We start from the raw sequence: 16,125 nt of genomic DNA, 5'->3' as shown, positions 1-16,125 counted from the left end.
ATAATGGATTGGTGAACCCGTTTTGTTTTACCGTTGCTAAAAAACTGACACGTCAGCAAATTGATTATATGAGTGACACATCAGCATTTTTAAGGAGAATGGGACAAGTGGCTTAAAAGATTGTCTTTTATTATATAGGGGGATAATATAACAATTAGAGCGTTCAAAATGTAAACCATCATTTTTGAACGACCTAAAAGAACTTAAAATTTGGTCAACAACCTAAAACTATTTTTTAAACCACCTAATCCATTTAAAAAAATCCCAAAACCACTATATCAGCGCAACATCATGTTCAATTTTTTTCTCAAAAACCCTTACTTTCTTCCACGACACCAAACTTTCGAAAAACTCTATTAAAAAATTATTATAATAGTGTGAGAGAGAGAGAGAGGGGGGGGTGGCCTTCACTTTTCGTTCGTCTTCTGGCATGCACAAACCCCACCCTTTCGGATAACTTTCTACAACACTTGAGGTTTGCGACATCACGTTTGTTGTGTGCCATATTGGACGGGCCACAATTACAATTACGATCATAGCGATGTGGGTGCTCTTATTAATAATGCTTGAAACTAGAAGGTTACTTATAAATACCCAGTTATTTATATAAATACCCAGTTATTTCTGCCGTATATCCGTGAATCACATGGTAAAAGTTAAAAAATGTAAAAGAAATACTCTTATTCCGATTATCCAAATTGAATTTTTATTTATGTCTTGGTCATGAAATGAATGGTTCTGATAAACTTAAAACTTCTCATGCAAATATATAAGGAAAAAGACAGTCAATGCCTCACACCAATCCCCTCCACGTACCCAACCCATCATCCACGTGTCCAACACCCGACTGCCACATAACTCACACTCCATATAATAAATGTGACCATCTTCTTCACAGAAACACACACTAGCTAGCTCAACCAGCTCAAAGCTTCATCAACAATGTCTAATAATAATAATAATAATAATAATTCTCTTTCAATTTGGGTTATATTTATCGTATCTGTTTGTGTTTTCTACCCACAGTCAACGACAGCCTTGCATGGTGGTGGAAAGGTGGGAGGTGGTGGCAGTGTTCCGGTGCCGGTGGCCGGAACACATGGGACGGTGGTGAGACAAGATCAGCGGTGGGTTGCGGTTTCTACCGAGTTCGGAGAGATTGCGGTTGTGAAAGTGAGTGATGGTAAAGATGGATTCTATGATCTCCGGTTCATTACCATGGAACCAAACTCTCTTTTTGTTCCTGTGCTTCTTCATTCCGACATGGTTTTCTATGTCAACTCAGGTACTTACTTCACATTTTAAATGGACGGGTCAACATGTTTAATTAACGATCGAGTTGCCCATTTAGTTATTAAATAAATATGCCATGCCAAAACGACACATTTACGTAAACAAGTGTAATCCATTTAATTATTAAACATGTGTAGCCAACACTACCTATTTAGTTAAACAAGTTAGCCCAAAGGCTACTAGTTAGATAAGTTAATTAAACACGACTAAATATTTAGTGAAACAATTTAACCCAAAGAGAAGACTACTAAAGAAATAAATGTGTCTCATTTAGATAAGGAAGTTAACCGGCCGAAAACGGGCTGGGTATTGATTAACTTTGGATATTAACTTTGGTAGATGTTACAACCTAAATAGGATGTTAATAAAAAAAAATCAAATATATAACATGTCTTAAATAAATAACCGTTATGGCCTCTTCTATATTTGAACTAATAATACACCGGTTCATTTAATCAGGAAGTGGAACTTTGAATTGGGTTGATCTTCAGAAGGATAAGAAAAAACTTCGACAAGTAGACTTGAGAACCGGAGATGTTTATCGGCTCCGCACCGGATCTTTTTTCTACTTACAAAGCAACTTAGAATCCGAACGGCGGAAGTTTCGTATCACCGCCATTTTCTCCGACTCCAAGGAGGAGATACGAGTATGTATTCAAACTTCAAACTCAATGCTCAAACACCACACTTACAAAATATATGTTTCTATGCAGGAAGGATCATCGTTTGGACCCTATTCAAGCGTTGGTGATTTGCTGTTCGGGTTTGATAACAAAGTCCTTCAAGCAGCACTTAATGTAAGAAGAGTTCAAAGCATTAAGACAACAAAGATACTTAGAAGATCAACAACTTGCTAAACCTAAACTGTTATGTTTCTTGTTCAGGTTAACGAGGTAGTGTTACAGGAGTTGAGAAGCGGAGGACGACAACAAATGATTGTGCACGGAGTCTCGACCGCGAATGAAATGTTCGAGATGCATTATAGGAGCATGAGAGCCTTCCTTGGGATTATGGGTAACGGCTTGATTGAACTGAACAAAAATAAAAAGGGAAAGGCGTTTAACATCCTAGAAGCGAAGCATGATTTCGAGAATTGCAACGGGTGGAGTCTTGTTGTTACAAGCAAACAGATGGACGCGTTGAAGGACTCGGATTTTGGAATCTTCTTGGTTAATCTGACCAAGGTTAGCAACCATGAAGAATTAATATTTTGTAACATACATATTTTGAAATTATTTACACAGTGATATTATTATGTGATGACATTAGGGGTCGATGATGGGGCCGCATTGGAACCCAATGACAGCGGAGATTGCAGTAGTTTTGGAAGGAAGTGGAATGGTTCATGTGGTGTGTCCTAGTACTGTAGACGAAGCGGAGTGTAAAAACTTGCGGTTTAGAGTTGAAGAAGGTGATGTGTTTGTAGTGCCAAGATATCATCCAATGGCTCAGATCTCTTTTAACAACGGGTCGTTTATTTTCTTGGGATTCACGACTACACAAAAGAATAACCATCCACAATACTTGGTTGGTTCAGCATCGGTTTTCCAGGTATTGGATAAAGGGGTGCTGGCAGCTTCTTTGGGTGTGAGCAACACAACAATGGATGAAATGTTATCAGCTCAGAGTGATGCCATTATTCTGGAATGCACCTCATGTGCGGAAGAAGAAGAAAGGTTAATGAAAGAGGAAATTCAACGGGAAAAAGAGGAGGAAGCTAAGGAAAGAGAAGAGGAAGAAAGAGAGAGAGAAGCGGAAGAAGAAGCAAGGCGACAAGAAGAGGCGAGAAGAGAGCAAGAGGAGGCACAAAAGAGGGCTGAAGAAGAGGCAAAAAGAGAGCAAGAGGAAGCCCGAAAAAGGGAAGAAGAAATTGCAAGAAGAGAGCAGGAGGAACAAGAGGCTAAGAGGCGTCAGGAGGAAGAGGAAGCTGCTAGAAAACAAGAGGAGGCGGAAAGAGAGCAAGAAGAAGCCCGAAAGAGGGAGGAAGAAGCAGCGAGAAGAGAGCAAGAAGAACAAGAGGCTAAGAGGCGATGGGAGGAAGAGGAGGCAGCTAGACAGAAAGAGGCAGAGGAAAGAGAACGAGAGGAAGCTCGAAGGAGGGAAGAAGAAGCGGCGAGAAGAGAGGAGGAGGCCAAGAGGCGACAGCAGGAAGAGGAGGCTGCTAGACAGCAAGAGGAGGCGGTCGAAAGGTGGAGACAACAAGAAGAGGAGGCAGCCACCAGAAGGAGACATCAAGAAGAGGAGGCTGCGGAAGAACAGGAACAGAAAGCCGAAAGGAGAAGACAGGAAGAGGAGGAATTAGCTAGACAAAGGCAAGAACAAGAAGAGGCGGCCCGAAGACAACAAGAACAAGAGGCCGCAGCCCGAAGACAACAAGAACAAGAGGCCGCAGCCCGAAGACAACAAGAACAAAAGGCCGCAGCCAGAAGGCAACAAGAACAAGAGGCCGCAGCCAGAAAACAAGAGGAGACCATAAGGAGGCAACAAGAAGAAGAGGCTGCTAGACAACAAGAGGCCGCTAGAAAACAGCAAGAAGAAGAGGCTAGAAGGCAACAACAACAGGCTGAGGCTGCTCAACGATATGAGGAGGCTAGAAGGCAACAACAACAACAGGCTGAGGCTGCTCAACGATATGAGGAGGCTAGAAGGCAACAACAACAACAGGCTGAGGCTGCTCGACAACATGAGGAGGCTAGAAGACAACAACAAGAAGCAGCTGAGGCTGCTCAACGATATGAAGAGGCTAGAAGGCAACAACAACAGGCTGAGGCTGCTCGACAACATGAGGAGGCTAGAAGACAACAACAAGAAGCAGCTGAGGCTGCTCGTCAACAAGAGGAGGCAATGAGGAGGCAACAAGAAGAGGCCGCCTCTAGGCAGCAAGAGGCAGCTATGAAGCGGAAACATGAAGAAGAGGCCGCTAGACAACAAGAGGCGGCTATGAGACAGAAACATATTGAAGAGGCCGCTAGACAACAAGAGGAGGGTAGAGGATATGAAGAAGAGACGGTAACACGATGGGGCGGTGGTGAAGGAAGTGAACACCAACACGAAGCACAAGGTGAAGGAGAGGCTGCTATGAAGAAAGAACAAGAGATGGCACAAAGAGCAAGAAAAGCAGATGAAGAAGCAGCCAGAAGAGAGGCAGGTGGTGGATTCAAGACCGGGGTTCAAAACCAACGAAGACTGTAATGATGAGACAGAATTCGAGAAGCTTAATGGTCGAGTTCATGTCTAATTTTCTAAGAATAATAATGTCTTTATGTTGTATCTAGTAGTAGGTTTAATTATTGGTTTTGTAAGTTGTGTTGCAGATCATTGTGGGAGTTCATGTCTGATTTTGGGTTGAATAATTTGTTTCTGTTAGTAGGACTAAATGGTTGCCTTTGTAAGTTGTCATTGTGCTTTTCTGGGTGCACAGGTTGTAATAAATATGTTTGTTCATTTGGTAGCACTTAGAAAGGAAAAGGTAACTGCATAGACATAAATTGTCTTGCAACTATATGAAAAATTCATTTGAACCAGATTACGAGAATGTGACCAAATAAAACCCTAGTTGCATGTGAAACCTATGGGATGATACAATCAAGCAATAAGAGAAAGAATGGCATGTATCTGGTGTCTGGGATTATTAATTTATAAAAGAAGTAAGTTAATAAAAGAAAACTTAGGATATAGAAAAAAAATGAATTACAAACACGAATTATTGATCCAGCGGTCGTAGCCACATGACTTATTGGAGGTTGTGAATTGATCAAGTTTCGCCTGGACCACTTCGGATGTTACTATCGACTTGTTGTTCCATAATAAAGAAAGGAATAACTGTTAACTCAAAAGTACGTGTGGATTAACCGTTGGGGGTTGGTTACATAAACTAGAAACTGGTTGGTCATGACGGTTCACGAAATGTACTTCAACAAATGCAAGCGTTCATTGTATGTGGAAGCTGGAGGTAAGGTGAAATAGAGCCTGTCATAATCTTTGTAGCACTTCCGATTTTATCCGAGTGGAGGGAACCTCTTCTTCTAGTGTTGATTAAATCTGAAGACGACTTTGATGGAACGAAATTGTTTTTGGGGAAAAAGTGGTCCATTTAGATATGTTTTAGCAACCGAAATCAACATTTGAAGCTAATGGCAACGCTAACACCCCATTTTAATTTCCCATAAACACCATCAAACTTTTATCCATACTTCTTTCACGAATGGTAAGACTTCAACAAACGGGGAGTCTGCTTTACAATTTCAAATCGTCTATCATGAACCCACCCCTTGAGTATGTGCTTCAACAGGATTCACACAATGGTAGATTATAAACCTCTAGTAAAATGACCGCTCGTAACCCAATTGTCCGTTTTAGGGTTTGACAACTTACCCATCTAGTTACCTTGCGCACAAGATGTTTCCCAAACGGGTAATGTCGGGTCGGGTGAATTCAATAATAGACGCATGTTGGCATTCCTTCATTGACCTTTCGATAAATGAAATCCTATATTTTTTATGATGAAAACTAAATGATGATGTTTAAATTAATAGAGCGATTTTAAAAATTGTGCGTTTTAAGCATCTTACTATATTTTTAAAACAAAACTATTTGGACACATAGCACCATTCTAGCATGTCCACATAGGATGCTACATAAACTCTTACCAATTTTAACAATTATTTAATTAAGTAATTTAAATTAAAATTAAAATTAAATATGTTTTAATATGTTACTTTGTTTCTCATTTCATCCATAATTAGTCAGCTAATAACATGGATGTAACATTAATTTTTAATTACTTATAATTTACTAAATTATGTTATTAAATAGCCAAAATATAAAATGAAAAGTCATTTCAATGACAATTGATATTAATAAATTATCCACTATAATAGAAATATCCCCCCCCCCCCCCACACACCAAAAAAAAGAGTTATTGTGACAAATAATAAAGAATGAAGGAACATAAAATAAACCAAATTGGATACCGGAATATTCAGTTTGATAACATGCTATTAATTCTTCTTCTGGTAAATCAAAAGGTAATCGTTCACACTCGGCTAGGGGAGAACTTAGAAAAACTAGAAACCATATAGGTTGATGCCACAAATTCCATCCCAAAAACCATATTTTGATTACGCTTCAACTATATCAACCGTACTTGAACTGTTAGATAATCATAGTTGATGATAACATCGTTGTTTGCATCCTTATTGCAAAACTGTACATGAGATAAACACTTAAATTTTTTTTTATTGTTTTAACTCATGTAAGCGAGATATTCATAATAGTGAAATACCCAATGATGATGAGAGGTCCCACAATGAGCCGGCTAACACCAATCACCAGCTTGGTTCCCACCATCAAAACCTTGATGACGAGAGTATACCTCAGCAGCCTCAGGAAATGGTTGCAGTTATCAGTGAGGTTGATGGTGAAATTACCCTTGTTAAGAGTTCCACAAGAAATTCGTCCACACCAAAAAAAATAATGAAAAAGTAAAATAATAATAATAATAATAATAATACTAATAATAATGACTTCATCATTAAAAAAATTGTTATATATGATATGAAAAAGGTAGTAAATTACTCCAATGAATTACTTTATATGATAATAATCGAGTTTTAGTTTTATACCAATTAGAAAATTGGTGCAAAGTTTAGTTCTATTTGAGTCATTTAACATTTGTTTAATGTTTCAGTCATAAATATTTAATCCGGATATTATGTTATTTAGGTTTTTTTTATTATCAAATATTTTGACATTGCATAATATTTTTTAGAAATTACAAAAATTAGTAAAAAAAAGTGCAAAGAATAATTTTAAAGTTGTAAAGACGTGCACAAAAATTTTGAAATAATGAAAAAAAATTCACCAATTTCTTTATAAAAATTATGGTTTTTTTATAAAACAAATACCAATTTTTTTATAAAAATTTGGAATAATACTTGGGTGCTATTCAAAATTTTAATGGTAGAAATTATTAATTGCAGTCATACCAAAAAAAATTAGAAACCTTTTAATTATATTGTCATAAAAGAATATGATTAAACAATGATAAAATAAAATAAAAACCTACATAACCTATTATCCAGACCAAATATTAGGATTGAAACACTAAATAAAGGTTAAGTGACCTAAATAGAACAAAACTTTACTTCAGTGTCCTGATTAGAACAAAACTGAAACTTGGTTACTCTTCTATGGAGTAATCCCTTACTCGAAACTACTCTTTGAAAATCAATGCTTTGTACTGTTAGGATCTCGCGAACACACAAACACGAATAATACCGCAAGAGAAAAAGAAACGAAGATGAAAACGCGAGATTTACGTTCGGTCTAGACTGACCTACGTTCACAGGCTACAACCAGGGTATTTTATTATTGCTACTGCCTCACTTGTGAGGAAATACAAGTACAAATATCACATTATATAGATATTAGTTAGGCTTTCTAGCTTAAGGAATAAGATAACATAAACGGGCTTTAATAAAGAGATATAGGGCCGGCCCAAAACCTCTCATGTCTTCCATCTTTATAACACCCATTTAATCCGTCTTCATGTAAACCGAGTCCAAGCCTCCACAAACCCAACATGTGCCCTATTTAAATAAGTCATTCATGTGAACCAAAAAATTACCTTCAAATAAAACATTATTTTAATTGGGTAAATGTTATGAATGAAGAGATAAAGGCGTTGAATAGAAAGAACACATGGATCTTAGTCGACCTGGTTAGAAAACTAATAGGATATAAGTGGATTTACAAAATCAAATACAAATCCACAAGTGAAATTGAAATATACAAAGCTAGACTTGTTGCAAAAAGACATAGTTAAAAAGAAAGATGTGGACTTTGATGAAACATTTTCTCTAGTTGTAAAAATGGTCATTGTTCGATGTGTCATCAGCTTTGTTGTTGAACAAATCTCGTCTCTTTACCAGCTTGACATTAACAAAGTTTTTGTTTCCTATGGTACTCTAAATGAAGAAGTATATATGTGCTTACTATAAGGTATTATTTTCAAAGAATGAAACCAAAGTATGCAGATTTAGTAAATCCTAATAAGGGCAAACAAGTCCCTAAAATGTGGAATGAAAAACTAGTCAATCAATCAATCATACCCAGTGAAGTCCCATCAATATAAAAGTTATAAGTAGGGTCTGAGGAGGGTGGGATGTAGGCACACCGTACCTCTATTCAATGGGAAAGAGAGATGGCTTCCAGAGAGACCCTCAGCTCTAAAAAAACATATGTATGAGGAAATATAAGAGGAAATCAAAGTTCAATATTAATATAATTAATAATAGCACGTAGTAAAAATAATAATACTTATACATTAATAGATAATATATATATAGTGAAAAGATCCAATACACTAATGCTTAACGTATATTACGTACGCGAATCCATTTTTCACGAATCGATCCATGAAATCACATCCAAACATCTCGGTATCGTCAATACATATCCAATCAATCATTTGTTCACCGAAAAAAACTGTTTTGGATGGTTAATCGATCAATTTTTCACTTTTTTTACAAAGATCGTTTTTTGAGCGTTTGCTGAGCGTTTAAGTTTTGTGAGCGTTTTCTGAGCACTTTAGGTTTTTGCCGTTGAGCGTCTCGCGAACCTACCTTACGTTAAGGCATTAGCGTACAGTAATTGCACCATATATATATATATCTGTGTGAAAAGAAAATACCATAATGGTGTGTGACCAAAAACCAGGTAAATAGAAGCCCCTAAGGTATTCATTTCTCCCTAAAAATCCTTACTTTAATTCTATGTCTCCAAGAATTCATATCCTCAACCATGTCCTCAGAGGGGTTTAGATTTATCAAATCATGCCTAATCATCTCATCCCAAGTCAATTTAGTCCGTCATCTACCCATCCTCCCCTCTATAGTAATGTTTTCTACGGATTTAACAGGATTCGTCATCTGTCTTCTCTTCACATGTCCAAACCATCTCAATCTCCACTCTCTTATCTTGTCTGATATGTTACCTACCCCTAATATCTCCTGAAACACAACGTTTCTTATTCGGTCTAACCTTGTGTGCCCACACATCCAGTGTAGCATTCTCATCTCTGTTACCTCCATCTTCTGCACTTGTGCCTTCTTGATGGCCCAACATTTTTTTCCATTTAACATTGAAGGTCTAACTGCGACCCTATAAAATTTTCCTGTTAGTTAGTTGGGAATCTCTTGTCGCACAATATACCTGTGGTTGCTTTCCATCTACACCATCCTACCTGAACTCAATGGGTCACGTCACTATCTAACTCCTCATCGCTCTGAATAAATGATCCTAGATACTTAAACTTCGTTACCTGCGGAACCACTTGCCCTTCAATGGTGATCTGGGCGTCCTCATTGTCATTTACCTACCAAAATCACAGTTGAGGTACTCTGTTTTAGAGCGACTAATCCTTAAACCTTTTGTCTCTATGGTTGTTCGCCACTCCTCTAGCCTCATGTTTAGATCTTGTATTCTGTCAGCCACTAACACAATATCGTCTGGGAACATCATGCACCACGGTAGTGTCCCCTGAATCGACTTTGACAACTCATCCAAGACTACTGCAAAAAGAAACGGACTCAACGCTGACCCCTGGTGAAGGCCTACCTCCACGAGGAAGAAATCAGTATCCCCCACGGGCGCACGGACACTTGTTGCACTCCTGGTATACATATCCATAGTTATCTCTATATATTTCCTCGGGACTCCTCTACCCTCCAAGCACTCCCAAAGAACTTGTCGTAGCACACTGTCGTAGGCTGTTTCTAGGTCAATAAACACCATATGCAAGTCACACTTCTTCTCCCTATACTTTTCCATCAATCTTCCTTGATAACGTGTGTTGTCTCTATGGTGGAACGGCCCCGCATGAAGCCAAATAGGTTCACCATAACCTGAGTGTCCTGTCTAGTTTAACCTAAATCACTATTTCCCATAGCTTCATAGTATGGCTTAGTAGTTTGATTCCACGGTATTTACAACAACATTGGGCGTCTCCTTTATTCTTATATACAGGAACTACAACACTGCTCCTCCACTGGTCTGGCACCTTACCAGATTTGAGGATAATATTGAACAAAGTAGTTAACCACATGACTCCTTCCTCTCCCAGACACTTCCACACCTTGATGGGTATGTTGTCTAGGCCAAGCGCCTTAGCTCTTCCCATCCTCCTAAGTGCAGTCTGCACCTCTTCCCGTGTGATCCGTCGGCTATAGCAGTTATTCGGTTGTTGTCGTTGGAAGGTTGTGTTGTCATATTCTTCTTGGTAAGCTCTTCCATTGTTAAAAAGATTTTGGAAGTAAGTTTGTCATCTTAGTTTGATATCCTGCTCCTTGACCAGTAAATGCCCATTTGTATCATTTATGACTTTACTGGCCCATCTTATTGAACGCGGCTTTATTCAATGAAAATGTGAGCACTCCTCTTTGTTAAAAGTGAGAATTCCTCACTTGTGATTTTATTGGTTAATGTTGATAACATACTAATTACAGGAAATGATCAAAATGAGAGAACGAAAGTAAAACAAACTCATAAAACAAATAGGTGCTGAAATACCATCGACAGAGGTCGTCTGAAAATGGAATTATCAAATATTGTGTTGTATTATAAATTATTAGCTGAATCTAACTATACAATTAAAGCAATAGGCTTTATGTCAAAATCTTCCCTTCCTATTGGTTGATGACTATACTTACCATGTATATCAATTGCTTCTCTATTTTTCATCTTAATAAAATAAATCAAAAATATATTTAAATAAGATTCATCAATGCTATTACAGTATTTTCTTTCATTTAATGTTTAATTTTGAATTTTGAATATTTTATAATTATGTTTGAACTTAATAATTCTCCATATAATTATGTTTTATAACTAATTTTATTTTATTATTTTTGGTTTATTTCATTCACAACATTTTTTTCTTTACGTCAGGCTTTATTTTTTTTATATAATAGATATAGATAATATATAATATATGGATTTAATATATAAGATATTACGGATTTAATATATAATATATATAATTTAGATAATTACTTGATATTTCATCAACAGAAGAGATTACGGATTTAATATAGAGATTGGTGATTTTAAATATTCTAATTGATTATATTGGATTTAAATCAAATAATATACAATAATTAATTTTAGTGAATGTAGTAAAACTTAATGATGGTTAATCATAACAAATATACGTAACAAATAATCAAATCAAATAATATACAGATTGGTGATTTGACCTATTGACTAATTTAAATAATTGGTTATTTAAAATAACAAAATTGATAATATTGGATAAATTAAAACACTAGACATCATAGTATTCGACGCATGTTAATAAATAAATACAAAATTAGTAACTTTTATTTTCACACCTTATATGAATTACATTACAATTGATGTTTAAATGTTTAGATATAGTCAACTTTTAGATTAAATAATATTACATTTATACTAATCTAATTTGTAACATTGCATTAGTAAATTCAAAATTTGAAAATCCATTAATTACGATTTCCATTCTATTCGTTCTTACTATAAGTTTTTTGAAAATTTTTGAAATTTCCTACAATTTTCTAACCAATTACCTGTATACCTTCCTAGATTAAACGATTTCCATTCTATTCGTTCTTACTATAAGTTTTTTGAAAATTTTGAAATTTCCTACATTTTTGTTTCTAATCAATTACCTGTATACCTTCCTAGATTAAAAAGTCTCCCATAATTCATCTCAATTAATTAAATATTTTATTAAACATCCTTAAGATTTACTATAAATACAAATGTTGACCTATTGACTGATTTAAATAATTGTTGATTTTAAATATTCTAATTGATTATATTGGATTTGATAATTAGTGTTCAATTGTATTCATATTCTGTTAATGTTAATACATAAAAACAAAATTAGTAACTTTTATTTTCACACCTTATATAAATTACATTACATAATATATGGTGTTATAATTGATGTTTAAATGTTTATATATAGTCAACATTTAGATTTATATTACGGATTTAAATTCAAAATTTGAAAATTCCATTAATTACGATTTCCCTTTTATTCGTTCTTACTAAAAGTTATTTGAAAATTTTTGAAATTTCCTAAATTTTTGTTTCTAATCAATTAGCTATATACCTTCCTTCTATAAATGAGTCTCCCATAATTCATTTCGTATAAATAAGTAACTTTAATAGGGTAATCTTACACCATCAAACCTTATTTAGCAAAAACGATTAGCCTTGTGCCAAAGGTTTTTATTTTGTGTTGTTTTTATTATATCGTCCATTTTTGTATTCATATTTCCGGTAATGTTTTATATTTATTTTAATTGCTATATAAATTTTTTATAATCTCTTTAGGTTGTAAATCAAAATCAAAGATTGAATTAATATGTTGGAGTTATTACGGTTTTCCAGTAAGGTTTTATATTTATTTTAATTTTTATATTACTTTGTTATAATATCTTTAAATTTTATATCAAAATTAAAGATTAAACTGATAATTTTCTGTTTTTGTTTGTATTTATATTAATATTTATATGATTTTTTCTTATAGTCTTTTTAGGTTATATATCAAAATCGAAGATTCAATGGAGATCTTCACTATTTCGTTTTTCTGGTAACGCGATTCAAATTTCCGGTTGTAAGTTATAACATCAATTTTACATTTTTTCACATGATTCAAATCTTCCATAATTTGTAATATATTTATTATGTGATATTAATATTAGTATTTAATTTTATCATCTCAGGTTATTGTCCCCAACTTGGTATAGCTAATTTCATGGATTGAGAATTGTTTGATAAGATGTCTTTTATTTTTGTTTAATATTGATTTATATTTATGTTAGTATTCATGTATTTATTTATTTTCACAATTTATGTAATTTAATTGATTATTATATAATCCCGAAATGAAATTTAGTTGATTATTCTATAATACATTAAATTATCTATAGTAAGATAATCAGTCTTATATTGTTGTTGGTCAAAGTCCAATTATATTGAATAGGTTTAAATAACATTTACATATTTGATTATATTGAATAGGTTTAAATAACAACAATTTGAATAAATTAACGATTTGACTCAATTTGACCATTTATATTGAATAGGTTTAAATAAAATTTACATATATAAACATAATTCTCATTCCTAATTTGACTAATTTTTTTCAACCCTTTTTATTTTTTTGAATACCATCCATAAATATAAACTCATTTCATAATTATTCAATATTCATGCATTAAATAAAAAAATATTAGTTTCTTCTAAATATTTCAAGTTATTGTGAATTTAATGTCAATTTCAACTAAATTCCTTAAGTGAATAATAAAAATTATTTATTTGAACCATTTTGAAATTCGAATTATTGACCACTTACAAAATTAGGTACATAGTTAATAATCCGGTGCTCACGTACATTATGGAATCTTTAATACATTTGACCAATTTAATATGTATTTATTATAATTTTTTAATTATCGTGTTTTAATTAAGGTAACCAATAAATTATTATTGTTAATTAATTAAAGTATTTACGTTTTTATAAAGATTCTTATAATACGTGTTTTAGTTAGGTCAGGTGATATAATGTTTTAAACACGATTAATTACAATATAATTAAAGTTGATATGTTTAACTCTACACCATATTTCAAGCTAGAGCATAAAATTAGTAATGTACAAGAATAAGTTAGTAATTGATATTTATTACCATTAATATAATTAGTCATATCAATTAAACGAATTTTGGTAACTGGTATGAATTGTCAATTCTCATAGATCTAAAATTAGACGCAGTTAACAATAACATAAATAATTAAGCCTAGAATATAACTTTGTTTAGCTTTATAAAAAAATAATGTATACTAATTAAGCCTATATATTAAAATAATTTTTACTAGAGACGGGATATGGAAATGAAAATTTTTAATTGAGTCAACTAATTAAAAATAAATGTATAAAATAACTTCAAAGGATGTTTTTTACACGGGATATGATACAATTAATTAAGCCTATGTATATACTATATTTCTATATTAAAATGATGTTTACTAAAGAAGGGATAATTTACTTTATGATAAATCATTTAAAAGTTTCCTTAATTTACTTTATGATAGTCATTTATCAAAATTAATTGCTTTCTATAATAAAAATGATGAGACTAACTTTTCTAATATCATTAAATATCCCAAAATTCAAAATCATTTGAATAACCGGATTAAAATCACATTCAATTACCAAAATCACATAACATTCAATTTACCATAATTATACAAAATAATCAGTTTATGAATTAATTGTAATTAAAATCTTTAATTATTCTCTATATAAATGGGAACATGTGTTGACTTTTTTAATTTTAAGAAATTAAGAGATTCAGTTTCACAATATATGGTACCAAGCTTAATAACATATTTTCATATTTAATTTATTTATTATGTTTACTTAAATTTATATCATTTACTTTTGTAGGAATTATTAAAAGTTTTTTTAGGCAGTTTTATGGTGATGACGCCCCATGTGGAGGTATAATGATTAGGAGGAATAATGCTATTATACAATTGTAAGCTTCAATTACTACTAAATATTTAAGAACCACTAAAATATATTTTATTCACCTTTTGTATGTATTAAAAAATGAATACATTATTAGTATCTTACTAATGGAAAATAAGATATCAAAAGGCTATATAAACTATCATCTCATGCTCAATCTCTAATCGGCTGTTAGGTAAAAACCTTAATTTATTTGGTGTTTGTTGTATAAGATTTTTTACTTTATTTATCGAAATATTTATAAACTATATTTTTATTAGAATTACATATCTGGAGCTTGACAGTGGAATTTGAATACAAGGTAATTTCTTACATTATATTCATCAATTGCGTAGTTAATTTAATTTTGACCTTTAAATTGATTAATTACAAATTAAAGTATAAATCTTATATACAAGGAAGTATTTAGGAAGTTGTAGATACTAAATTTATAATACTTTTGATAAATAAATAGTTAAACCGTATAGAATTTTCTTCATGTTTATTTTAAATTACACTTCAAGTAGTTTTTCATACACATTGTAAAAGCACAAGTTACTTAAACTATCAAAAAAACACGAGGCTCACAGTTAGATGTCAATCCTTATATGTTGAAGAGATAAAATAATTTGCGAATTAACTATTGGATATAGGTGAAGGGAATGTGGTGGGGGGGGGGGGGGTTTCAAATGACGACAGATGAATGTACAAATTCTGATGATCTTCTAATTAACAATTCATTATATCTAATATCTGATTTAATAGACTTTGTCTATCCTTCGAATTTAGACAAGTTCTATTAACTTACTTTCGAGGACGGGAAATATTGTCGTTTGTAATTATATGTGTTTATTAGACGATTTCTATATTTCCACCCATGACGCCCACGGAACAATAATTGATTCAGTTATCAACAAATGTGGCCAAGCCGGTTAACCGATATTTGCATCTACATGTTAGTATATGTCACGTAAATCTTAAGAGGTCCAAGAAACGGTATGAAAGCCGTCTAAAATGTTATCTTAGCATAAAATACATTATTATATAAAATTTATTATTTTTAAAATATATTGGTAAAAGGTTTGTTTTGTTTGTTACTTAAAAAAAATATAAAAACTACGAAAACTAGTGTCCATAGTGCCACTAGAAAGATAAATGTTACCATGTTTGAATTATCAAGTTGAGAATACAAATACTCACAAATGTCAAACTAGATCAAAATTGTCATTAAGTATTGTATACGAAATCAAAGCATTCGCTTGAAATCTATTAA

The 16,125-nt window shown here is 33.0% G+C and overlaps 1 protein-coding gene across 1 annotated transcript; it reads left to right on the top strand.

Moving 5' to 3' along the window:
* The first annotated feature begins 792 nt into the window (after positions 1-792).
* LOC143590339 (uncharacterized) lies at positions 793-4,652 on the top strand. The gene is made up of 5 exons (XM_077070849.1): positions 793-1,285; positions 1,753-2,090; positions 2,178-2,477; positions 2,563-3,834; positions 4,114-4,652. The coding sequence occupies exons 1-5, from the start codon at positions 943-945 to the stop codon at positions 4,483-4,485; spliced, it is 2,625 nt and encodes an 874-aa protein (XP_076926964.1). The 5' UTR covers positions 793-942; the 3' UTR covers positions 4,486-4,652.
* The last annotated feature ends 11,473 nt before the right edge of the window (positions 4,653-16,125 follow it).

This window comes from Bidens hawaiensis, unplaced genomic scaffold (genome assembly GCF_021521415.1).
Source record: "Bidens hawaiensis isolate Kalapana, Puna unplaced genomic scaffold, B.hawaiensis_p1.1 tig00001647_1, whole genome shotgun sequence".
Taxonomy (NCBI): Eukaryota; Viridiplantae; Streptophyta; class Magnoliopsida; order Asterales; family Asteraceae; genus Bidens; species Bidens hawaiensis.
This window is presented reverse-complemented; position numbering and strand designations above follow the sequence as displayed.